Source organism: Neophocaena asiaeorientalis, unplaced genomic scaffold (assembly GCF_003031525.2).
Source record: "Neophocaena asiaeorientalis asiaeorientalis breed wild unplaced genomic scaffold, Neophocaena_asiaeorientalis_V1.1 scaffold14, whole genome shotgun sequence".
NCBI classification, from domain to species: Eukaryota; Metazoa; Chordata; class Mammalia; order Artiodactyla; family Phocoenidae; genus Neophocaena; species Neophocaena asiaeorientalis.
The window spans coordinates 1,974,786-2,001,509 of record NW_020175192.1 but is presented as its reverse complement, the minus strand read 5'-3'; the positions used below and the strand labels follow the sequence as shown (position 1 = coordinate 2,001,509).

The 26,724-nt window shown below is 44.3% G+C and overlaps 1 protein-coding gene across 2 annotated transcripts; it reads left to right on the top strand.

Moving 5' to 3' along the window:
- Nucleotides 1-7,550: 7,550 nt before the first annotated feature.
- VDAC3 (voltage dependent anion channel 3) lies at nt 7,551-19,635 on the top strand. Of its 2 annotated transcripts, none has more exons than XM_024765123.1 (9): nt 7,551-7,874; nt 9,455-9,523; nt 10,341-10,390; nt 13,335-13,487; nt 14,320-14,372; nt 15,451-15,678; nt 16,910-17,060; nt 17,884-17,941; nt 19,100-19,635. In XM_024765123.1, the coding sequence occupies exons 2-9, from the start codon at nt 9,457-9,459 to the stop codon at nt 19,189-19,191; spliced, it is 852 nt and encodes a 283-aa protein (XP_024620891.1). In that variant the 5' UTR covers nt 7,551-7,874; nt 9,455-9,456; the 3' UTR covers nt 19,192-19,635. The 2 variants fall into 2 exon arrangements, with proteins under 2 accessions (XP_024620891.1, XP_024620892.1); XM_024765124.1 differs by lacking the exon at nt 7,551-7,874 and adding an exon at nt 8,882-8,900.
- The last annotated feature ends 7,089 nt before the right edge of the window (nt 19,636-26,724 follow it).

Here is a 26,724-nt window from a genome sequence, read left to right as displayed (position 1 = left end):
ACCGCCCCCACGGGGAGCCGTGGCCCCGCTAGCCACACAACGAAGGAAGCCCTCCCGTGCACTTCCGGCCAGGATGCTGCCACGGGGCGCCCCCTGGCAAGGACTGTGGGCCACCTGGCAAGGTCCTCCTCGTGCCTCCGGGGGCTGCTCGGCAGTACCGACTGAGCTCAGAGGAAATGAAAATTCTCCAGAAGAAATTCCCTGGGGCTCCTGGTTCAGCACGGCAGGGGATGCCAGGGGGATGCCAGCCCCCCGGGTAACTCCTGGCCAGGACGGAGGTGCGGCATGGGCTGGTGTGTGGGTGTGACACCTGCATCCTCCGGGGACAGCTGCTGTAGCTCCCAGAGCTCACGGCAGAGGCGGCGCCGTGAGTTACGTTCACTCCGGAACGGACAGTTTTATTTCTTACGTCTCCTGTGTCTCACCAGTGTGATTTCCATACACTTTGCTTTTCTTAAAAGCAAATCAAAGGAGCCGAAACAAGTGGGTCTTTGGCAGGCTTTCCCGGGAAATGGTCAGTAAATGAAAGATGAGGGGGCAGGTTAATGAGGGGAGACAAAGATTGCAGGATCTGTATAATTACAGCGCTGGTGTAAGCACTGCCGCTGAGGTACCTGAGGCCAGGAGGCACATAGCTGCCGGCCCAGGAAGTGGGTTTATCAGATGTCTTGCCCCTCAGGGTGGGCCCGCTTCCAGAAACAGCCTGGGAGACTGGGTCCAGCTCATCACCAGTTGTGTGGCCTTGGCTAGCTCACGTACCTCTCAGCCTCAGCTCCTCGCGGCCTGCAGGGCTCCTCCAGACCAGTTTTCTGGGAGTGTGTGATGCCGGGCGGAGGGGGAGGAGGGGTTGGGGGGTCAGCCACCATGAGGCTCACCCCAGGGGCACCACGCAGACCGGCGTATGTGTGAGCGGCTCCCTTTGGAGTTGGCCAACCAACCACGTGGCGCTGGGGCCTGCCTTTCCCGTAAGGCAGCCTCCGTTCTCCTGATCCCAACCTGGCTTCCAGCTGGAAACAGCACCAGGGGCCCCGAGCTTCCTTTGTCAAGGTTGTGCTCTGCCTTCTTTTTGCTTAAAAAAATTAGATGATGTTGTGTGTGACTCATCAACCCTAAATGCCTTGTCCACCCTACCCCATTCCTGGGCACTCTCCATACCTCTCTGTAACAAAATTCCCACGGACTAGGTGCCTCTATACAAGCTGAAGTCTGAGGTCAGGGTGCCCGTGTGGTCAGGTTTATGTCAGGCGAAGGCCTGCTTCCTGGCTTGTAAACGGCCACCTTCTTGCTGTGTCCTCACGTGGAGGAGGGGAGAGGGAGCTCTGCAGGGCCTCTTGCACAAGGGCACGAATCCCGTTCATGAGGGCCTCACCTCATGACCTGAGCACCTCCGGAGGCCCCCCTCCTAACACCGTCACACCAGGCGTTAGGATTGCAACGTGTGAATCTGGGGACACGAGCGTTCAGGCCACAGCAGGGCTTTTCCTCCTCTGCGTCCTGCAGTCCCTGACACACTCGTGCTACACAAGACACAGAGGTGGGGGTAGTGACAGCAGATGCTGCGATGAAAAGGCAAGAAAAGGTTTGTAAAAAGCTGGCCGTATCTCAATACACATTCGCTGGAAACACCGTCTCTCGTCTTAGGTCACAGCAGGAGTCAGCCTGTTGGGACAGTGTCAGCACCACTCTGACTCGGGGACCAGATGTCCTTTCACCAATGCCACTGAGGGTCCCAGCAGTGTGCAGTCCCCATGTGTGGGCGATTTAGGGTGGTTTCTTTTTCAGCTGGATTACATTTATGTTTCCAGAGGAGATCACAAGGCCCTTTCAGCCCCTTGGTTCTATGAAACTCTCATATGGAGCACCGACTTGGAAAGCAAGGTATTTTCATAGAGTCCAGTTTGTTTTATTCTCTTTACTGACTGTAATTTAATAGTAAATACACTGCAGGGAGGAGGGCAGAAACCTATAAAATTGAGTGGAATTCAACCTCCATTCTTCTTTTCATTTCATCGTTTTCCTTCTACACCTTTGTCCCTCGCATTCTTTTTCATTTGAGTCTTTCTCTTTTGCCTCATGTTTTTTCATTTTCTTATTGTCTCCTCCCTCTGCATCCCTATAACTAACCCCGCTTATTCCTCTTTTCCCTTGTGTCCAGTCCTAGGCAATGGTGTTCTGGTGGCCCTCAGAGCCTGGGGGCATGGTCACCTGACCTGAGGATCACCCCGTGGCAGCTGTTCAGGCCAGGATGGGTGAGGGGGTGTGTGATCCGTAAGCAGGAGTGGTGTCTCTAAGTGGGAGGCTGGAGGGTTGTAGAGGAAGGAATGAAGCCCCCCTGCGATACTGCGTATGACTTTGAGGGACAGAGAGTGGAACCCTGCGGCGGTCCGCACATCCCAGGACACCTGTTTCAGGGAAGGAGCGTGCAAAGGGGAATCCTCCAGCCTGCAGACAGGATGGGTTCTGCTCTCTTTGGGTTTGGACCCTACCTGGGGTCTGATTCTTTTTCCTCGAAGGTAGGGGGTGAATCCCATAGTGTTAGGAGATCCCAGACCTGCCTGGAGTCCCAATTCTGAAGACACAAATTTTTCTAAATGAATGGCTCTGGCAACTATAGTTAACAATTCTGTACTGTGAACTTGAAAGTTCCTGTGAGAGCAGAGCTGTAATGTTCCCACCGTAATAAACAACAAAAAAGTGGTAATTATATGAGGTAAAGGACACCCTTAACCAACCTTACTGTGGTAATTATATTTTGCGATATATATTTGTATCAAATCATCACACTGTACACCTGAAACTTACACCGTGGTTCATGTCGATCACATCTCCATAGAGGTGAGGTGGGGTGGTGAATGGCTGCCCTGAGCTCTGCACACACGGGCTCCCGAGTCCCCACTGGAGGGGTGGGGCTACAGGCCTCGCCTCTCCCTGGGGTGTTCTCCAGAGGCCCCTAGCTGTAGACTCCCTCCCCGCAGCCCCTCCACACCCCTTCAGGGTGAGCCTGTGTCTGGCTCCTCCATCGTCCTGGGGCTTGTGATGTGTGTGACTCACTGGCGTGATCTGGCTCTGGCCCAGGTGAACCCTGGTGTGTGGTCCAAGCCTCCTCAGAACTTTGGCCACAGAAAGCCATCTGGTGGAACCCCCTGGGTGGGCCCCATCTGGACAGACGGTGTACTCCTGGGGATCTCCGTTTTAAAGATGAAGACACCAAGGTTCAGAGAGGTCAAGTAACTTGCCCAAGGTCACACAGCCGGTGAGTTGCAGACCTCGGATTTAACATAAGTTTTCTGGTTCCAAAGTTGATTCTTCCCTCTACACCACACTATACAGCTCACTAACCTAAGGCCATTCCCCAAAACTTCAAGTTGCCTGAAACACAGCTATATATTCACTAAGGGGACATTGCCTATTAACTATTTTTAGGTTCCATAGGAGTATGCCATCCTCTTTTTTCTTAATTTATGTTTCACGTATAAGTGATCATAGTGCTTCACTAGCAAGTGATTAAGAAGAGCTAATTTGCAGGTTGTGTCAGCCAGGCTGTACCCTAATCCACATGTGGAACGTTGACAAAATTGGTTTCCTCATAAAAACAATTTGTAAATATTTGCTGCCCTTTTGACATTCAACTTGGACTCTAACTTGGGTAGGAAAGCCCCCATAATTGTGTTCACAACCGTATGGAGAGTTTGGATGAGGCTCTGGGGGCAAGGGGAGGACAGGGGTCATCACCCTGACTCGAGTCCCAAGCCCCCTGCCTACCAGCAGGGTTAGCTATTCTTTATCTTGGTTCCTTGCGCCCCCTTGTGGCCAAGAGTGAAGGGAGCTCCCAGAAAGTCCAAAATAAATTCCACGGACTGATCCCAGAGACATTTCCAATTTTGGATGGAAATTGCCCACGGAACAGCATGCCCTTCTCATGAACCTAGGTACTTCCCCACCTTATGAAAGTGAGTTTAACTTTTCTGATTATAACAGAAACACGTCTCCAAATTTTAGAAATTTTGGAAAATACAGAACAGTGTGAAGAAAATAAAAATCACATATACTCTGACCCAGCAGAGATAGTCACTATAAGATTTTGGAAACATTTTCCCGATTTTTTTCTATGTACATACATATACACACATATATACAGCATCTGTTTATTATATATACATATATATATATAATATGTATTATTAATCTATCACCAGTCCAGAATTAGCCATTACTAAAGCCTACATCTACCCATGTGGGCCCCCTCTACCCAGTCTCTCTGTCTGCCCTGCTTCTTCTTAAAGTAAAACTGTAACACACACACACACACACACACACACACACACACACACGGAATTACACTGTACTTAAACTTTTGTTTCCTTCCCCCTTTTTTTAACTGAGACTTTCCCCCAGATCATCAAATATTATCAGAACACACGGCCGTACCATATCCCAGAAGATGGGTGTATTATAATTTAATGAATCCTCTAAATGTTGGCCATTAAGTTGTTTTTAATTTCTTACTACTGTAATTCATTCAAGCTATTCAAGATGAACCTTTGCATGAGTCTGTTTCCTTGAGAAGAGTCCTCAGACATGGAATTTCAGGGTATGATATACACCCTCAATATACAATAACACAGTCTTGGATGTCTGTCCCCTCTGCACTGCAAGCCATGCCCCTCTTGTCCACCTGACCCATCCCTGGCACAGTGAGGCGCTTTCACCGCTGGGTCCCTGTGCTCTGCTGCCCCCTTGAGGAGGCCCAGGGATGGGGCTGGTCCCTCCGCTTCTTCAAAGATGCCAAGGGGATCCTCACCCTTCATCAGAATTCTGAAGTCCTTGAAAACAAACAAGTGGGCCCTTTTTGCTTTAAAGAAACAGGGAATTAAATAACACCGCTGGCTTCAGAATCTTAATTTTCCTTACATTTAGGGCAATCGAGCTACTAAATCTTCACAGTGGGGTTTCTGTTCTTAGGGTGTTTTTTTTCATTTTTGAGGGTAAAACTATACTAACCTGAGATTTTCTCTGACAAAGGTAACACAGGCAGACAATCGGGTTACCTTGACTACAGCAGGTGACCTGTGCTGGGAGCCTGCTCACCAGGGCCTCTGGACGCACACAACACGGATGTGTCTGGACGTGTGCTCATCCATCAGCTCTGAGCCTGGTGTCCTGTACGCAGTAAGCACGTAGCAAATGTCTCACAAACGAAGGAGTCCAAAGCCCCTTCCCTGCCCTAAAATTCTGGTTCTAGACATTTTATAGGAGAAGAATGCCAGGTGATTAGAAGTTGGACTGAGAAAGTCCTTTCTACGCTTCCCAAGAGCTTAGAGCCCATTGTGGGTCGGGGATGAGCAATGGCTGTAGTTTGGAGGTGGCAGATGCTAGAGGCTTGATATGGACGTTGAGGGTTAACGTGGATCCTGATAAGCCGACGGGGCCAGAGAGATGGCAAGCAAAGGAATGATTCCCTCTGCACCCGCCGTTTACCTTAACAATTTCTTTTACCACCTTCCTGCATCAGGTGCTGGGAGAAAGAGGAGGTCTCTTGGTGCATGACCTGGGACTGGTGTTATCAGTTCCCTTCAGAAGAAAGGTCTTTGGATAAAGAAGCCCAAGGAAGGAATGTTGCCAAATTCCCATTCAAAGTGCTCTGTACAGCCTTCAATGGCCTGTTGTACCCGACAAAGTCCAGGTCTGTGCCAAAGTACAGGCTGAAGTTGTGGCTCTAATATGCATATGTATGTGAATAAACGTAGTTTTGCCTGTACAGCTTTTAATCACTTATAGCATATTTTCATCTGTGTTATTAACTAATGAACATTTTCCATATGCCAGGTAGATTGTTATGTGCTCTGGATACATTATTTTCTTTACTATTTACTACAGTCCTCTGAAGTAGACCTTATTTAGTTCTGTTTCACAGATGTAGAAACAGAGGCATAGAGAGGTTAAGTTGCTCGCCAAACACCACAGAGTTAGCAGATGTGAGATACAAACCCAGCCTCTTTTGACTACAAAGCTCATTTTGTTTAGCCTACTGAGTTCTATTGCTTTGTTGATGACATTTATCATCTTCTGCCTCATTCAGCAGGTATTTGTCCAAGTCTTACATTATGAGTCCTTTGGGAGCATGTATCTTATCTCTTATTAGCCCGAAATGCCTTACACACAGCAGGGAAATAATCTTTGCCTCTTGATTCAAGCAGCAACCTGGTACCAGGAACTGAATATCAAAGACTTTGTGGGGTTTTTTTCTTCCCAACTTTTTATTTTGAAAAATTTTAAACTTATCGGAAAGTTTCAAGAATAATGCAACGAACATCCACATGTGCTCCACCTAGCTACATCAATTGTTAACATTTTGCATGTTTTTTCCCTTGACCATTTGAGAGTTAGTTGCAGACACATGCTATTTCACGCCTAAATACTTCAGCACGTATCTCCTAAACACCAGGCCATTTCTGCATAATCAAGGTATAATCATCACTCTCAGAAAATTTTACATGTTACAATACTACTATAGTCGACATTCAAGTTTTCTCAGTTGACCCAAGAATGATCCTGAATAGATGCTTTTTGTTTTTATTTTTTGATGCTTTTTGTTTTTTGATCCTGGGTGCAGTTTAGGATCACATTGGTCTTGGAATCATATCTTTGTCTCCTTTAATCTAGAACAGTTCACTAGCCTTTTTCTTAATATTTCATGAAATTTACATTTTCGAAGAGACCAGGTGGTTTTTTTGCAGAATGTCCCTCAATTTGGATTGTCCCTCAATCTGATTGTTTCCTTGTGAATAGAGAGAAGTCACTTTTTTGGCAAGAATGAGCATGTGATGTCAGTCTGTACCATCCCTGGTGATGTCAAGTTTGATCACTCGATTGAGGGTGACTTCTTTGATGTGAAGGTACCCTTTTCTCTTCACTAAGTAACCTGTGGGATGACACTTTGGAACTGTATGCATATCCTCAACCGTCCAGCATCTATCGATGAATTTTGCTTGAATCAGTTATTGGTGGCTCCAAAGTGGTGATTTCCTATTTCTATAATTTCTTCTACACTTACGAGCTGCAGTTCGTCTCTGAAGGAGAGCTTCCCCGCCTCCATCTCCTCTCTGCCTTTGAAATATCATTTACCCTGTGTCATCTTGAATAAGTCACGTCACTTACCCCCTCGGGACTTATTTTTCTCATCCTTAAGACGAGATGACCTAAGGGCCACATTCTTGAATTTTAGTCACCTTTACACGAAATCCCCATACAGATCTGCCAGGCATCCGCCAGAGAAGACGCCGGGGTCGGCTGTGCCAGCATCCACTGCGGAGTGGCTGGTACCGCCGCATCCGCCGCCGCGGCCCCTCCCCTGGCAACGGTAACTAGTAGTCTCCGCGCCTTCTCGCGAGAGCGGGCCCCTCGTGGACAAAGGTGCGGTCGCCCGGCCTGCGCGCCCCACGTCAACCTCCGCCCGTCCCTGCGCGCCGGGCCCTGCCGCGCACGCGCGCTGGACGGGAGGTTGGTTTCGAGGGAAGTCGGGTCCTCGAACCCCGAACCCACCCCCGCCCCCGGCTTCCTCCCTGGCATTGGAGTCCACCATGAGGGGGGCTCTTCCACTCCCTGCCGCCGAGGGGAGGATGCTGAATGTAAACCTTCAAGAGGCGAGGCGAGCTGACGGTCCCGTTAGTAATCGTGTGAAGCTGGGTTATAACTAACCCGTCACCCCCATCCCCCGACTGCGGCTCCTGCAACCCCGGTGCGCTGTGCGTGCCCACGGACAAGTGCATTTGTAGTCATGGAAATGTGCGGAACGTGTCGTCTCTGGGGCTTCTCGAGTTTTTGCTTGATCATACCAGCAGTGCACTTCCCATCAGGATCCTGGGCCTGAAAAAGTAAGCTTGAACTAGGTAAAATTGAGGTCCAACCCCCTACACGACTTTTGCAAAGTGTCTGGCAGGTCGTTTTGAAAAAGAAGGAAAATGCTAAAAGACTGTAATGGGTCCCTGGATGGATGTTTCTAAACATTTAAGTGTATCTTTTCTCTTGTCAGTAGAGAAAAAACCAGACTGTAAAGCCTTAACATTTCTATTTGAATACGTAATGCCTGCATTTTAGACTGAACTTCGGGAAACATTTCAACAGATACCGGCATCGGTTGTGATCATAAAGAGTAATATCAGATTGCAGTTGGCAATGTGTAAAAAGCCTAAAATTGATCCTGTGAATACAAAGGACTGAATTGTAAATCAATTGCTCTGGGAGTGAACTACGAAACCTTGTGGCTTAGAACAACAAAGCTTTACGATGGCTATGAGTCAGTACATTTATCTCCTCTCACCTTTACGCTTTCTTCTTAACTTTATATATATTTTAATACTCTGTTCTCTTTACATATCCTAATATCTGTCATATTTGACAGGTTTAGGTTGAGGGACAAATTTTAAGTGAATTCACAATTACGAAGTGCACCATAAAGTGTGTGTAGTGTTCAGGTGTGGTGGGATAGGCAGAAACTTAGCAGCAGGCCAGACTAACAGCTCAGCCAAATAGAAATAAATACCTTCGGTTGTGTAGGTGGTTCAGGGGCTAGCTGGTGCTCTGGATGTTTCTGGTGTAGTAATGGGGCCAGTGGGGTTGCTTGAGGTGGTTCTACGACCTGTTGGATGTGGCTATTGAGGCTGCTGCAGGAAGAGGTTTCCCGTGGTGCACAGGGCAAAGGAGTGGTATGTTCAGCAGTGTCAACAGGCCTGAGATTTTGATGTGAGGGTCATCTTGGCAGTAGAAAGGCTGGCTGAATACTAAGTAGGCAAGATGAAAAGTCAAGCCCCTTGGGTTTTGAAGGCTGTAACTTTACCGTGTATACTGATTTGTGGGAGCAGACTGCTGCAGGTAGACCCTGTCCTATATCTGGTTACTAGGTAAGATTATAGCACTTTATTTTAAGAAGAGTTTTGAGAGAGGGCGTACTCTGGGTGAATACATTTCAATTAGTGTGGTAATTCTTAAGAACTGAATGTCAGAGTGGCAAAAACGGTAACCCTGAAGATGTTTAATTGCATCTGTTTTACAAATCCTCAGAAAATTTACCTTGACATCTTACATAGCTCTTTGGCTTTATAACAGCCCAAGAAATGTTTTTCTAATGTACATTTTTGCATTTTTTTAAAAAGTAAAAGTCCAGTTTAACAGAGCATCTCCTTCAGCCTGGGAGAAATTTCTTTTCTTTGCAATGCAATCAGAAAGATGACCTTTGTGAATCTCATGAAAAACCCTTTTATTCTCTAGCATTCTGGAAAGCTCTTTTTAAAGGAGCAGCATGCTTTCTCTTAACTTGCCTTGCATTAGGGCATAAGCATTAATGACACAAAGGAAGAGAAAACTATATACCTCTTCTCACAGAACTAAACAGCTGAACAGTGAATAAATACTAAATAGTTACTTTTATTCCCTTGTCCTCATTTTTCTTTATAAGATATGTGTAACACACCAACTTACTGTGACCTAGGAAAGGCTGCCAAGGATGTCTTCAACAAAGGATATGGTAAGTATGCTATTGTGAATTGCCAATTTGGGGGTAAGCATTAGTACTGAATGCCAACTATATGGGAGAGACTGTGCTTAGTAAAATGAGGTTAAGTCAGCATTAATCTATTTTACAAGATTTAAGGGGATCACCATTAGCAGGTTACTAGACTTCTGTTTTTAGAGGTAGAGTCCCACAGGCATTAAAAGCTGTTGTGTACATTAACACATACATAGCATTTGCATATTTAATATTATCTGTTGGGTGAAATCATATAAATCTGTAATATGTGTGCCTCCTTTGGTTAGCCCTGGGGACAGCTAACGTAGGGGATGTAGTTTTCCTCCTCCAAATAATGGCAGTATTTTCACGATGGTGAAGACACAGCTTTTGACTTCTTTGGAGGAACATACAGTGTTTGAAAGCAAGTGGACATTTATTTTTAGTTTTAAAATTTTAGTCTTTGCATTTTAATTTTTTGTGCTGTACACATTTGATTTTTTATTAACTAGTAATGTTAATTGTATATTTTAAGCTTGTATATATATATATCTGCATAATTTCTAATAATTTTGGTTCTTAAAATAGTACATATTCCTTTCATCCATTTGTTTTTTTAACTTATATTTTCAAAATATGTCTTTATTATTTTGAGGGACTTTAAAATTAAGTTATTTTGTTATAATTCAATTCCTTGTGGAACTCTCACTTAACAAGAATACTGAGTATTTTCCATATGGAATGTACTATGGACTATTTTCATAATTTCTAAGTTGCAAAGACTGGAGTGCATGTCACATTTTGTACATTAATGTGTATTTCTGTGTGTGTCTAGGATTTGGCATGGTCAAAATAGATCTGAGAACCAAGTCATGTAGTGGAGTGGTAAGTACTTAATATATATATATATATATATTTTCAATCAATTAATTATATTTTTGGCTGCATTGGGTCTTCGTTGCTGCACGCAGGCTTTCTCTAGTTGCGGCAAGCAGGGCTGCTCTTCGTTGCGGTGCACGGGCTCCTCGTTGCGGTGGCTTCTCTTGTTGCAGAGCACAGGCTCTAGGTGCACGGGCTTCAGTAGTTGTGGCTCGCGGGCTCTAGAGCGCAGGCTCAGTAGTTGTGGTGCATGGGCTTAGTTGCTCTGCAGCATGTGGGGTCTTCCCGGACCAGGGATCAAACCCGTGTCCCCTGCATTGGCAGGCGGATTCTCAACCACTGCACCACCAGGGAAGCCCCTTAATATATTTTTAATAGATGTAGCATAATTAACTTAAAGAAACCTGTTTAAAAATCATTGTTTAGTCAAGTTACTTGAAACGGCATACTTTTGGTGCTATGCTGTCTTCCCTACAGCTTTGTCCTGCTCTCAGATTTCAGTGAGCTGCCCAGCCACTTGAGCCCAAGGACAGTCAGGTTGAATTTGGGGGGAGACCCTTTGTGTTTGTCATAATAAGAGTATTCTGAGTCTTATTCTCAGAAGATACAGAATATATGTATACATATGTATGTGTATATATATATATATTTTTTCGACCGATGCCATATCTTTATACTTTCATGAATATGTATATGGACACTAAAATCTTTGCTTCCCTTGTATTGGGTTCATGCAAATTTTGTTGCCCTTTTACAAAAACAAATTAATTTTAGTCTCTGTCCCTTCATGATTAGTTGAAACAGATGTAGAAATGCATGTAGAAGATTAGTCTACATTTTTTATTAATGTTCATAAAGTCTTTTTTACTGGAAGTTAAGAATATGGTAAAGGATATATCAGTGTATTATCAAAGCGTCACTAACCAGAGCTTTCTTTAAGTAAGTCTCAGCAAATAGATCAACTTTATCCTCACCTTATTCTCTGATTTCTCTTTATTGGCCACATCTTTTTTGTTTGGTATTTACCTATTCAAACCAGCGCAAATTTTATTTCTGGATATAATGATTAAATTAGAAGGGCAAGAAGCATGTGGAGTATTTACGGTACTTTGTCTTATGCTTCATATAGTCCTGGTTTGTCACTATGATTCTTTCCTTGGGTTTTCTAGTAGTGAATAAATATGTATGCAACTCCCCTACTAGGATGGGATTTTGTTATATCATCTATTAAAATAGAAAAGTTATACTCATTTTGATTAGTACTTCAGAATTTGCTCAAGGTAGGTTTGTCTTGCAAAAATCAACAACTAAAATTTTATCTCCCTTTCATGCTGCTGTTGTGTGTGAATGTTCATTCAGATGGTAAGAGAAACAGTATATTTGTGTGCTTGTTTTTATGGCTGCTTTTGTTCTCTGGTACTGATTCAGGGTAAATTTCATCCACTGCTCCAAGTTTTCTCGATCGTATCTTGGTATTTTTATGATATGCCATCTACAACAGTAACATTTTCGTGATTGTTTTGTTGCATACTAGCATTTAATGCAGAACCGTAGATGTTATGTGCATGTTATAAATATATTTTGCGCTGTTTGAGCTAATTATGAAATTAGACAAAAACTGAAGCAATTGTGAGCCTGGAACTCAACTTAGGAAAATTCTAGACTTTTCTTTGAGATTTGTACCTCTGGCGTTTTAGATTTTTGACAGAGCTTCAGACTAAGAAATGATGATGATAAGAAAGAAATATAGACTAAATACTCTTTTACCTTTATTTTTTGCACCAAAATTAAGGTTTATATTTGCTATATTTGCAAGTTTATGAAAGGTAAACGTGAAAAATGAAACACTAGGTAGCTGGATCTGCTAAAAGAAAGTGATGTGCACTATTAAACGTGACTAGCATTTTATCGTGTTTCACCAAGGCCTTGCCCTTAGTGTGCAGTGTGATAGATATTCTCTTTGAAAACTTTCTGCGTGGTGTAGATAAACAGATCACAGTTTCCCAGTTGTTTCATCGGCCTGTAGAACGAGCGTTAGGGGGCAGGGTTGGCAGGGTTTCAGAAATGTTCTTTAAAAACAGGGCCAATCAGAAACGTTTTTTCTTGACAGTTCATAGATTGACAGTGACAGGTGTTGACTGTTTGCTTCCCCTAGAAGGAGATCTATTTCTAATTGCTTATTGTCATATGACTGAGGGACACCTAACTGGGAGGAGGATATATTTTAAGGCATTCATAGTAACTATTTGACAGGGAAGAGGGATAAGTTACAACATTCCATTTTCTTGTGAAAAATGGGTACTTTCAATTATTGAAATTGTGTACGCTGATAGTCTTACGGATAGTTTTGTGGACAAAAGCAATAAAGTTTTTATAACAGTGTGAATGTACTTAATGCCAGTGAACTGTACACATAAAAATGGTTAAAATGATACATTTTATGTTAAGTGTATTTCACCACAATAAAAATAAGGCTTTTTAATGCATTAAAGTTCTGGCCCTATTAAAAGGGCGCGATCTAGGGCTCCTAGTGTTTGGGGATTTTTAAGGGCTTTAAAGTTAACTAATAGTTCACAAGGTATGATAGAGAACTGATAGTCTTTTTCGTGTCATGAAAGGACATATTTAAGATTCAATATTTTTGTCTTTTTAGAAAAGGCATTTATTTTCAGTAAAGATATTTTTCTTTTAAAAGAGAGATTCCCATTTAGTAAGAGAGCATATGGCACAGAAATATCAGTAAGAGAGGTGGAGTAATGGGAAGATGCAAGACTGGTTAAAATATTTAGAGATTGGAAAGAAGGAAGGAAAACAGGAAATAAGTTGCTGCAGAGTAGGGCTGTGGTAAAAAGTAATTTGTGTTGGTTTCTGCTACATTGAACATTACTTTCTGGAATGAATATTTTCTATCTCATGAGCTGATTTTAAAGTAATTATTTTTTCTTACCAGGAATTTTCTACTTCTGGTCATGCTTACACTGATACAGGGAAAGCATCAGGCAACCTAGAGACCAAATACAAGATTTGTAACTATGGACTGACCTTCACCCAAAAGTGGAACACAGACAATACTCTTGGGACAGAAGTCTCTTTGGAGAATAAGGTAAGAGAGCGTTGGAAGATATTTGTAGGGTAAAATTATCTTGGGGATAAAATGATGAACAAATCCCAAATATAATTTGAGATCTTGCAACCCTGTCTAGTTTTCGTATTTTTTCTCTGCATGTGGCCTTCTTTGGTATGTTTTACATTTCTAGAAAGTAAGGTTTTGTTGCTGTGTACATAATTATGATATCTTTTGTTCTGACCAGTTCTATAATACTTACTGTTACACAGCTGAGCCTCTCCTGAGTAGACCAAGCTATTTGTAGTGATCTAATTTAATTTTGTTTTGTAATCATTGCAAAATTGACTCCACAGAAAAATGTTTCTAAAATTCTTTAATGTTTTCAAAGAGAAAATCTTTCAGCAGTTGTCAAGTGCCTGCTACTTTCAGGGCACTAGTTTTTGAAGTATGTTTATTTGCACATTACCATATATGGATAATGCATATGTATGTATAGCTGAATAAATTACTTAGGTTGGCTTGTTAAATGTCCAGTTACAATAATTTCAAGAGCGTATCACAGTTGTTTTGTTGTATTGGGATTTTCTGGTTTTGTACTCTAATCTACATTATTGGCTAGAACAGGATTTGACCTATATGTTTTAGCCTTTTTTTGTGTGAGAGAATCATGATGAAGCCTGGGGGTGAGGGGAGTGGGATAGGGTGCAGGGAAGGAAGAAGAGGAAATTTATTCAATCATTTAATATTTGGCTTTCTTTAATGACTTTCTTATTTGTTAGGAAGTTAGAGAAAGCGTTAGAGTTGGTTTTTCAGGTCAAGAAAAGAATTAAAAATTGCTGATTGTTAATTTGAAATCTTTATTTTTCAGTTGGCTGAAGGGTTGAAATTGACTCTTGATACCATATTTGTACCGAACACAGGGTAATTATCCCAACCCCATTTTCTGAAATGGTCTTGTGGCTTGAAGGGATAGAGAGGTCTAGGGCAGGGAACTGCAGGAGGAGCTCTGGAGGTGAGGGGCACGGAGACCTGTGTGTGCAGGAGGGAGGGAGGGACCCTCTCTGAGGACACTCCCTATGTGACACTCAAAGAGGCACATAGTAGAAAAAATGTAGGAGCTAGAGGGGTCTGAGACGAGATATTTTTTAAGCTGTCCTGAAGATTCACGGATGTGATGTCTTGCTGAGAAGTTAACATCTTAAGAGAAGAGTGTAGTCTCCTGGCACCAGAACACTGCAAAGAATAGTGCCGCTTACTTGATTTCTTAGCCTTTATAAATCCCCCAACTTCTCTGACTCAGTTTTTTCATCTGAAAAATGGGGATTATGTTGTTTCCTACCTGCCTCTCTCTAAAGGACAGGTGCTCGATGGGGGCCACGTGGCATTTCTCCTCCACTGTAACAGCAGGCGTGTCCTTCCTGCTACACACCTGTGTTGTCTTCAGGACAAGCACAGGACTATTAAGAACTGATTTCGTGTTTTCAGTATTGTCCTTCAAAAATGTACACTTCTGTTCCATCCATCTAACATTGTCCAGGGAGAAAACACTGGCCTAAGGAAAATAAATATGCTTATTAAAAAAAAAAGTACACTTCTCTCTATGACAGGTTAATAGTTTAGAAGTTTGTCCGGCATTACCTTTTGTAGCATTTGGAAACATTTAAAGAAATTTGGTTTCTTATATGTCTGTATACATATACATTCAGATTATTAATTTGGTACTGAAATATCTTACACCTTTTTATACTTATGCTTTCATGAAATTAATCATGAAATACCCTATCATTTGAACTTACAGTGAGGAATAGGTAAAAAATAGTATATATATTTCTAATCCTAACAAAATTACATTTGTAGAGCTGTCATTTGAAACATTTTTACTGTATATGTGCCACCTGCCAAAACAGTATTTACATTATGGGAGAGGAGGGATCTTACTCTAAAAATTTCTGGACAGCAGCGAAAACTTGTGCTGTTTTCATTTGTTTTTTTTTTACAGAAAGAAGAGTGGGAAATTGAAGGCCTCCTATAAACGGGATTGTTTCAGTCTTGGCAGTAATGTTGATATAGATTTTTCTGGACCAACCATCTACGGCTGGGCTGTGTTGGCCATTGAAGGTTGGCTTGCTGGCTATCAGATGAGTTTTGACACAGCCAAATCCAAACTGTCACAGAATAATTTCGCCCTGGGTTACAAGGCTGCAGACTTCCAGCTGCACACTCACGTGTGAGTATTCATGGTTCAGAGTTCCTCCTTTAGTGCCTGCACAGTCGCCCAGAGGATGGTAGCCGTTAGCATGTGGAGAAGGTTGGAAGGGGTGGTGCTGGCATGATGTCATGCCTTGGTGGACATCCAGCTACACTGTGCCGCTCGTAGTCGGCAAAGCACTGCAGAGTTAGTGCACTTGGCGCTGGTGCTGTGCTGCTGGCAGTTGCTGGCCTCTGAGCCTGTACCCCAACCACTGGGATGGAGAGGGCCCGGGGCAGGGGCCACCTCCTGATAGAAGGGATCCTTTGGAGGCGTTCCTGCTTCCTCTGGTTCCCTGTTCATCTTGTCGGTTTCTAGAAGCAGCTCTGTTAGGATCATGAACAGCCCCCTGATTGATCTGAGCGTCCTGGAGCATCCCCAATGTAATTCTCTGGAGGTTTTCAGGTACCCTGGTCAGAACCAGTTACCTGGGTTGTATTCAGAAGTAGCAGAAGTCCTCAGAGCAGTCCTGGGTTCAAGTCTGTAGGCTGCAGCCTGTTGGTTACATGAATTTGAACTTTTAAACCGTATTTTATGTCTTGGCCTACTGGGCACTGCTGCTGTCCCAGGAAGAAAAGCAAAGGATCAGCTCTGTGTTTTTGAAGTGTTGCAGATTGCTTTCCACTAGACACTCTATTCCACCAGTGGTGACTAAAATAAAGTCGCTAGTGGTGTAGAAAGAGGCATTGAAATTGATGAAACAGTATTACGAAAACTCAGGGACTGACTGCTGAGGTGCTCTGAAGCAATACGTCGTGTACTTCCCTGGGGCCATGCACTGTAGCTGTTGTCTGGAGGGTGCTTTCTAATGCTAAGATTGGGTTTTGAGTGAAATCCAGAATTGGCTTGTACTACTATATATTTTTTTTCACAGAATCTTTATATAACTCTACTTTGAAGTTTCTAAATACTGTGAACATGTCAGAGACATACAGATCATACTTACTTGAGGTGTCTGCCTTTGTGCATAATTGAATTGTGTCTAAGAAATTCATGTCATGTGGAGGAGCCAAGTAAATGAGTCAGATGTTACTGTGCTTTAATTAGGTGGCTATAAATCACACAACCGGTTTGTCTGGAAGTCTGTTGTGCTAGAAGTCTGCTGAAGTCTGTACCTGTAAAATAAGACCCTGATTTAGATAGTCTTAGAATTTGTTTCCATATTGTAACAAACTAGATATTTATGACTTTTCTTCTGCTGTGAAAACAGGAACGATGGCACTGAATTTGGAGGGTCGATCTACCAGAAGGTGAACGAGAAGATTGAAACGTCAATAAACCTCGCGTGGACGGCTGGCAGTAACAACACCCGTTTCGGCATCGCCGCTAAGTACAAGCTGGACTGTAGAACTTCTCTATGTGTAAGACTGTGCTGCAGATTGGGTCTGCTCTTAGGGTTTCGTCTGAGTCGTAAATGGATGCTGTGATGTGGTTGTAGTTTGCATGTTCTTTATTAACTTTGAGCTACTCATTGTGTAGTGAAAAGAGCATATACCTGAAGTCAGGAACTGTGGGTTCTAATCTTAGTTCCTTCTGTATTTGTTGTCTGACCTAAAGTCATTTTATCTCTTTGGCCTCACAATTTTCTTATCTATAAGTTCCTGGGTTTCGATTACTGTTCCTGTTGCCATTGGTAATTCTTGTTAATAACACTAATTGAGCTCTTAAATTTCAGGTCCTGTGCTAAGACTTTATGTGTATTATCTCATTTAACCCTCACAACTAATTATTTGGTGAGCAGTATTACCCTCATCTGCATTTTATAGACGAGGGAGCTGAGACTTAGAGAGGTCAGGTAACTTGCGCAAGGTCACACAATAAGAGACAGGTGCCAAGATTTGAACCCAGATCCGTCTCTCACCAGAGTTCAAGCTCGTACCACTGTCAGAGGTTGTAAAACTGGTAACTCAAAAGAATTCAGTTCACAGGAGGGATGTTTGGCTGCACAGTGTTTTAAAATTTTGCTCGAGGCCTTTAAGCATGCATTCTCAAGGTCCCCTCTGTCCCCTACTGACTTCTTAAAAGATTTATCTTTTATTAATTAAGTTTTCAGTTTTACTAATTCTGGATTGGTCCTAAGGTGTTTCAGCTTCGGAAATCTGATGCATGGAGTGGTTGTGTTGGACTTATATATTATGAAATTGATTGTTTTCTAACTGTTTCTATTTCGTCTCCTAATCTTAGGCTAAAGTGAATAATGCCAGCCTGATTGGACTGGGTTATACTCAGACCCTTCGACCAGGTGAGTAAAGGAGTGAATAACTATGGGCTTGGGGTAGAAGGTGATTGAGGAATAATGAAAAGAACCTACAGACAACCTGCAATCACTTTAGGTTGATTCCGACCATTTTGTAACATTTGGTTGTTCGAAGTAAAACAGATTAAGCACTTTCGTTTAAAAAAATATTTTTGTACAGTAAGTTCCCTACATATAAACGAGTTCCATTCCAAGAGCGCGTTTGTAAGTCCAATTTGTTCGTAAGTCCAACAGAGTTAGCCTAGGTACCCAGCTAACACAATTGGCTATATAGTACTGTATTGTAATAGGTTTATAATACTTTTCACACAAATAATACATAAAAAAACAAGCACAACAAATAAAACATGTTTAATCTTTCAGTACACTACCTTAAAAAGTACAGTAGTCCAGTACAACAGCCGGCACACAGGGGCTGGCATCGAGTGAACAGGCAAGAAGAGTTACTGACTGGAGTGGGGAGAGGAGGTGGGAGATGGTAGAGCTGAAGGATCGTCAGCAACAGGAGACGGAGGGCAAGCTGCCATTTCACTCATGGCTGCCGTTGATGGCACAGGCTCTGGCTCCTTGCTGGATTCAATTCTGTCTACCCTCTTGAAGAAACGATCTAGTGATGTCTGGGTAGTACTGTACCAGCTACATCACCACTGCTTTTATGCTTGCTCCTGGACATCCTGGGCTTGAAATAGAGATACCGTACTACTGTATTCTATACAGTACTGTACAGTAAAGTACACAAAAGCACAGCCACTTGTAGAGGATGCACTCATGTGACAGTGTTTGCCAGACACGTGAACTAACTTCCATGACTGGACATGTGAACACACGTTCGCATCTTTGAAAGTTCACAACTTGGAGGTTTGCATATAGGGGACTCACTGTGTTCCTAATAATAACTTGGTTACTGTGGCTTGTGAGTTTGGTTGGTCACTCATCATTCTTCACCGTGAGCTCCAAATAAAGTGTGCCATGACTGTGCTTTACAGATCAGGTGGCTGTGGATAACCTGGCATCGAGTTAGTAACAGAGGTAATCTCATAGCCAGCTGTAACCCATGCCATTGATTCCACCCATTGTTTCTAGGAAATGCAGATCTGATTGTAATGCTTGTTACAAGTGATTGTGGTGTTTGCTTCTTCCTAGGAGTGAAACTGACCCTGTCAGCTCTAATCGATGGAAAGAACTTCAATGCAGGAGGGCACAAGGTCGGGCTGGGATTTGAACTAGAAGCTTAATGTGGTTTTGAATAAAGCATCAGCTTTGTCCCTGGAGGTGAAGAGAAGTCAACCCACTATGTTTTGGCCTTAAAATTCTTCTGTGAGATTTCAAAGGTGTGAACTTTTTATTCTTCCAAAGAATTGTAATCCTCCTCACACAGAAGCCTAGATATTGAGTCCAGCCTAAGGGAGGTGTGCTTGAAGACATGCCCGGAAGTTGTCCTGTTGGTGCCACATTTCAGTTCAGTTCCGCAGTGTTATTTTCAATGTGTTGCTCAGCGACAGTGTAGTGTCATGTTACAAAGGAGATGACCCGACCCTCCAGTTGTCCATCACGTCCTGCATGTCCCACACCACTTTTTCATGACCTTGTAATATATCGGTCTCTGCGGTAGTGGAATTTTTCGTTTTGCATCAGAGTAAAATAAAATAAACCCATCACATTTGGAACATAATTGGTCATCTCACTTGCCAGTGCTGGTTTCTTATATTTGGTGTGATTGATTTTGTTGTGAAAAGCACTCACCCGTGGGATGTGTGTCTGAATCGTCTGTGCTGCCGCCCGTCCCCGCTCTCCTGCTGCTCTTCTGCGGTCAGGCCGCGTTGTCAGACAGCGCGCTTTGTTCTGGGGGTTAGAAGCACATCTGCCGAGGTCCTTGCCACCTGTTGCAGTGTGAGAGACTATATCCTGTTGGTAGTGTAAAGCTGCTTGAGGGACAGTGAACGTGTGAGTGGATGAAAAGAGGGCAAAGGAAAGAGGACAACTGGGGGAAATGCTGCCAGGGAGTGGCTGGTGGGAGGGGTCACAGCTGGATGGGGTGCATCCATGGCCCCCCCGGGCCTCAGGACAATGCTTTTTTTTTTTTTTTTGCGGTACGCGGGCCTCGCACCGCTGCGGCCTCTCCCATTGCAGAGCACAGGCTCCGCACGCGCAGGCTCAGCGGCCATGGCCCACGGGCCCAGCCGCTCCGCGGCATGTGGGATCTTCCCGGACCGGGGCACGAACCCGCGTCCCCTGCATCGGCAGGCGGACTCCCAACCACTGCGCCAGCAGGGAAGCCCAGGACAATGCTTTTGATGACTAGATCTAGAAGAGTGATGGCCAGAGGATGGAAATAGTTTAGAAAAGAAATGAGTAGACTATGATGTCTTCAGGGCTTACTGGTAAATCATCTTTCTAAGAGTAGAGCTCCTTTTGAAAATCTTTTTTTTTTTTTTTTTTTTTAACAAAATATGTGCTGGTTGCTACAGATTCAGTCAGTGTAGACATAAATAAAAGTGAAAATACCCATTCCTCTCTCTAGTCCCTCTTCCTTCCACTGCCACTAATAGTTTGACATGTGTCCTTGCGATATTTTTCAGTGTCTTTAGAGATCACATAAATATCTATCTATATATATAAAATGTTAAAATGCATATCTTGTCTTGCAACATACTTACAAAGTTAACAGCAGAGTCCTCTGTTTGTATAAATAACCCTCATTTTTTATTTTTGCACTTTTGTATAAATGTGGCATTTGTTTATTCCGCTTTTTCCTATATCCAGTCTGCTTTACAGAGAGCGCTGCCTTGAGTATCTCTGTCCGTTTATCTTTCTCCACTTCCGTGCGTATTCCCATGGCAGCACTGCCCAGTAGAACTTGCTGTGTTGATGAAAATGAGGTACGTCTGCATTGTCCCACACGGCAGCCACTAGCCACGCGAAGCTGTTGAACACTTGAAATGTAAGTAGGTCAGTGGAAGAGCTCAGTTTTTAATTCTGTTTCATTTAAATTACTTTTAAAATTGAATAGCCACATGTACAGTAGGGGCTGTTGTATGAGAGGTGCAGGTCTACAGGATCGGTTTCTGGGAGTGAGATTGCCGAGTCATAGGTTGTGCACATTAGATAAGTAGTACAAAATCGCCCTTCAGAAATTTTGTGCCAATCTGTTCCTACCAATGGTGGTGAAGAGTACCCATTTCCCCATATCCGCAAAAACGCTGAATGTTATCAGACTTCAAGATTTTTACCAGTTTTAGAGGTGAAAAATGATACCTTGCTTTAATTGCATCTCCCTAATGGCCAGTGAGATGGAGCTGTTTTCGTATGTTTACTAATCATTTATAATTCTCTGATTTGCCTATTCAAGTTCCTTGCTCAGCTTCCAAATGAGTCATCTTAAAAACAACTGGACACGATTGCTTTTGGAAAATTTCAGTGCTGCAAGGTATTTCCCTACCACCACCAAAGATTATCTTTACTAGAATCCAAATTCCAACCACCACTTCTTATGTCAGAAGATATCTGTGACACCAGCCACATGGTACAGTTTTATCTTCTCACTGTCTTTGTGGGTTGAGCCACCATTACAGGAGATAAAGTATAACAGAAAAGGAAAAGGGAATGAGGGGTGTAAACAACACATTCCTTGTGTGTTGTTGACACCTGTATCTTACAGGGAGAACTCTGTGCAGACTGAACGGCGATGGGATGCTGAGCTGGGCTGGCCGCTGCACCAGGAGCTCCTCGGGTTAGAGGGGTGTGGCTGTGGACGTGTCTCTTCAGGCTGGTGGTGTTTAGGGGCGGTGGACGGAAATGGGGCTGGGGCAGCAAGGAAATGCTGCTGAGATACTCCCCTAATTAACTGCTTCGTTACTTACCTGTGAGGTTGGTTGTACTCACGGCCTGAGTTAGATGGGAAGGAGATTGCTGTAGGTCGGTGCTTTATCCTTCCTTGTGCTTTCCCTTTTAAGTGACGTGTTCTTACAGAGCTAAAGAGCCATACTTTTGTGTTGATCCAATAACCCAGAAGTGAGCGTAGGGACGTGAAGTTCAGCCTTTATTCCGCAGTTTTACTGACTCACATTGCTGGCTGGGCTGTGTTCTGAGTAACCTCGTCATTACATTGTAGCAGAAAGGAAAGCACATTTCTTGAGCTTCTGTGCCAGGCCCTGTCCTGGTCACCTACGTGACATAATCTGCTGGCTGCTCACACAAACATCTTGGAGTGCGGTCGCCCGGGAGAGGAAGCCATGCCAGGGGTCCTGGGACAGAGGTCTTCCTTGTGGTTTTGCATGTGGAAATTCTCAGTACTAGCCCTTCTCTCCTGTAAAATGCATCTGAGCAATTACCCCCTCTGCTGCCGCCCCCGTCTCTCCAGTTCAGCCTTGTAACTCCTGTGGCCACTCATTTATTTGATCTTATTTAATTTGAAAAACGGATCCATTCAGGACCCTGCTGGGATCCTCATTCTTGAGCCTTACCCTCAAGGTAGCTTATTTGCCCTTCAGTGCAGCCTGGGAGCAGAGGACCAACATTCTGGTTTAGACACATCTTATGTCAGGTGGTTCTTTGATTCGGTGGCTCCATGCCTGGGAATTTGCCTTAAGCAAATCATCAGAGATGCACACAGATTGATGTACAGGGTTTCTACCTGCAGTGTTCTTTATAATAGAGACAAATCGATAACTGTTCAAATGGGGATGATGAAATGAACGGGGAATGATGGTATGTCTCTCCATTAAGTGGAATATTACTCAGCCATCAAAAATCATGTTTTTGAGGAGTAAGAATCATTGAGGATTGTTCACAATGTTACACAGAGAAAGCGAGGTAAAAAACTAATCGGTTTTATTTAAGAAAAATGTTTATGCAAATATAGGAGAAAATACTCCAGAATATTAATGTTCATACCTCAGGAAGGTGGAATCATAACTAATTTTTATTTGTTTTATGTTTTACTACAATTTTTCTGGTTTTCCAAAGTGAATTTGTTATTTCTGTAACCAGGGGCAAGCTCTTCTAATCAATGTTATGGTGAAAAAGGCAGAGGGCTCCTCGCGGGCCGCAGCAGGCAGCGTATCTGGCAGTGGTGAGTGCGTTCAGGGCTCAGCAGAGGACGCGCCCCCGGTCCCAGGGTCCGCGAGGCTGGCCATCAGCCAAGGCAAGAAACACCAGTGGTTCCTGCTTGCTCCCCTTGGGAAAGTTACCCAGACAGAGACATTGAGCAAAGTGTTGGTATTGCTCGTGATGAGAAACTCATAGGCATGAGGTTTTTGTTAGATTTTGTAAGAAGAGATGAAAGTTCAGACACCATATTTTAAATATTAATTCCCTCTGCAAGAGACTGTGCGTCGCTAGTCCATCATCATAGTCTGAGCATAACTGCTCAAAGGGCAGAGGGCAGTCAATGTCCTGAAGCTTCATTTAGTTATTACTAAGTGTCTGTGCTTGGAAGCTCACTGCGAACTTGGCCAGGCTCAGGTTCTAGAACCTGGGACAGAAGAAGCCCTGAGAGAGAGCCGGGGCTGTTTGTGGGCGCCCCCTCCGTGTTCTCTGCACGCACATACACGTGGAGCCCCCTTTCCCTTTAAGCCTGCAGCTCTGTGTGCTCTTGGGTCAGTTCCCTCGGCCTCTTCCCCTTTAGAAACAGCACCCCTGTTCTTTCACCCCTCTAGGTGGTCACAGAGCACTGAGCTGATCTTCCTGCTCAGTTGCGGAGCACTGTGGCTGCTTCCCACTAGCTATCTACCTTACATTTGGTAGTGTATATATGTCCATGCCTCTCTCTCGCTTTGTCACAGCTTACCCTTCCCCCTCCCCATATCCTCTGGTAGGTCTGTGCCTTTATTCCCGTCTTGCTCCTAGGTTCTTCATGACCTTTTTCTTTTTTTCCTTATATTCCATATATATGTGTTAGTATACGGTATTTGTTTTTCCTGACTTCAGACCATACTATAAAGCTACAGTAATCAAGACAGTGGTACTGGCACAAAAACAGAAATATAGGTCTGTGGAACGGGATAGAAAGCCCAGAGATAAACCCACGCACATATGGTCACCTTATCTTTGATAAAGGAGGCAAGAATATACAATGGAGAAAAGACAGCCTCTTCAATAAGTGATGCTGGGAAAACTTGACAGGTACATGGAAAAGTATGAAATTAGAACACTCCCTAATACCATACACAAAAATAAACTCCAGATGGATTAAAGACCTAAACGTAAGGCCGGACACTATCAAACTCTTAGAGGAAAACATAGGCAGAACACTCTATGACATAAATCACAGCAAGATCCTTTTTGACCCACCTCCAGGAGAAATGGAAATAAAAACAAAAATAAACAAATGGGACCTAATGAAACTTCAGAGCTTTTGCACAGCAAAGGAAACCATAAACAAGACCAAAAGACAACCCTCAGAATGAGAGAAAATATTTGCAAATGAAGCAACTGACAAAGGATTAATCTCCAAAATTTACAAGCAGCTCATGCAGCTCAATATCAAAAAAACAACCCAATCCAAAAATGGGCAGAAGACCCCTGTTCTTTTGCCCTCCACTTAAACTTGACGTTCAGGTTCTGCCCTCAGCCTTGGTTATTCTCTACCTCGACGCCCTGGGGGTATGTTGGAGTGAGGAGCTTTTTCGAATGTCCTGCCCTGTCCTCAGTGTAAGGGCAACAGCTCCGTCCTCCCTCCCTGGGGCTGTGAACAGATTGCGGGTCAGGACAAGGTGGCTTCGTCCTCACCACTGTGAGTGCTACCTGACACTAGCTCGGGGCGACAGTGACAGCAGTGTTGGGCCAGGCTGCCCAGCCTGGGTGGCACGGAGGAGAGGGGCGCTTGTGCTCCGACCGGTCTTTCTCCGCAGTGCAGCAATCAGGCACACTCACTCCCTCGGGAGTATAAAATATAAGGGCACAGAGAGTCCGGCGTGATGCTGACAGTGGTCCATCACACGGAGACGTCCGGCATATTCATGCCTGCAGTGTGCGCTTTTAACCCGCCCTCCCCCAGAGAGATGGCCAGGCAAGCTCCCAGCTGGCGGAGAGTGGGGTGTGTGCCCTTTCCATGGCCTCGAGCTGCTTCTCATCCCTCACCGCCCACCGCGCCCATCTTCCTGCCTGGACTGCTGAGCCTCTCCAGACCTTTCCTGCAAGTGGCCTGTCAGACGCCTCTTCTCCGCTATTCTGCCGGCATCTAAAAGGTGCCATTTCCCAATAGAACCAGTGCTCTCGCTGCCACTCTGCGCTGGGAGTCTTCGCCAAATTTCTGCCTCTTCCGTGAAAGCTTCCCTTCCCCAGGCTCCTAGCCTCTAGAAACAGCCCCCCCTCCCCACCCCTCCGGCGGCTGCAGTCACACCCTACGGCAGATTTCCTTTCCCAACTGCCCCTGAAGATGATCTCCCAGAGACCGATCCTTCTGTCCTCCTAGCCTTCTGCCCTCTTACCCTCTGTCCTCTTATCCTTCTGTCCCCTTACCCTCTGTCCTCTTACCCTCTGTTCTCTTATCCTCTGTCCTGTTGGCCTTCTGTCCCCTCACCCTCTGTCCCCTTACCCTTCTGTCCTCTTACCCCTGTCGCCTAGCCTCTTGTGGCCAGGTCAGCACATGGCACATGATGGGCATACAGTGGTCGTTTACTGAATGAAGAAAGTGAGCCGTCAGGCAGGTGGGCCTGGTTTGGAGTTTCTGCATCCGGATTGAGGTCCTCCTTTGGCAGGTACTCATAGTTACCTGTGGCCATCAAAGCAGCACAGGTAATCCTGACATTTCTAGGAACTCTTTGAATTATGACCTAATGAACATTCCATGAGGTGACTTCACTGCTGCGATTTAAAAAGCTCTGGAAAGAGGGCCATGACCGCAATTACATCTGACCCCACTAGGTGCCGCTGCTGTCGCTGTTCATGGAAGATGTTTGGCCCGGAGGTGGGGTCCCTGCCTTCTGTCCTGGAGGTCAGTCTGTCTCCTTTCTTTTGACCTCCTCCCTCCCTTCCCCAACACGTCCCAACTCATAGTTTGGAATCTACACTTCGGGTTTGGTTTAACCTCTGAATTTCAGGCCTTGGGGAACAGGCAGCAAATCCATCCTGCTCTGGCTCTGTTGATGGTCTCATTTTGTTCCAGGCAGTGGAGATTGAGAGCAGTTGCTCACCCTTACTGAGTCTGAAATTCCCTACTTAAAATCAGATTTAATTCCTCGTGTTTCTCTATAAAAACAGTCAGAATAACCCTCTCACCCTTTTTCCTGGGCTTCCTTTCCAAGGTCTTAATCGTGTTCCTTCTCTGACCCTTCCTCTCTTGGCCATGGCACCGTCCTTTATCTAGAGACCGCATTTGTGGACACGGTCTGACAGCCGCTGAACTGGAGGAGATGATCCAGTCAGGCCTGGGGCTGCTCTGTCCTGTTACCATTGGGCCGCCTGAACTTTTTCTCATCCCGTGCCTCAGTTTCCCCAGTGGCTGGCCAGCTCCAGGTTTCAAAGGCCAGTGTTTCAAAAGGAATGGTGGTGGGGTGATGGAGTGTAGGTGATTTTTTTCTTAATACGTTTCGGGGGCGTTTCATTGTCTTTTCAATAATAAAGGGTGATGCGCTGTAAAGGTATTTAGGAAGGTGACAGTCCAAGAACAGAGTTACATCCCCTCGTGAGGGTTTAACCACATTCCACCAGCGTCCCTAAGCCTGCAGAGAAGCCATTCTCCGCGTTCTTTAGCCTCTAGTTTTGCCTTGCTCAGCTAACCGCGGTTAATCTACTCCTTTTCTTTTCTTTTTTTTTTTTTTTTTTTT

What these genes read in the sequence shown, in the direction of transcription:
- VDAC3 (XM_024765123.1), top strand. Translation starts at nt 9,457, where the DNA reads ATGTGTAACACACCAACTTACTGTGACCTAGGAAAGGCTGCCAAGGAT. An exon ending in TGTCTTCAACAAAGGATATG is followed by an intron (nt 9,524 to 10,340) that starts GTAAGTATGCTA and finishes GTGTGTGTCTAG; the next exon opens with GATTTGGCATGGTCAAAATA. An exon ending in AAGTCTCTTTGGAGAATAAG is followed by an intron (nt 13,488 to 14,319) that starts GTAAGAGAGCGT and finishes TTTATTTTTCAG; the next exon opens with TTGGCTGAAGGGTTGAAATT.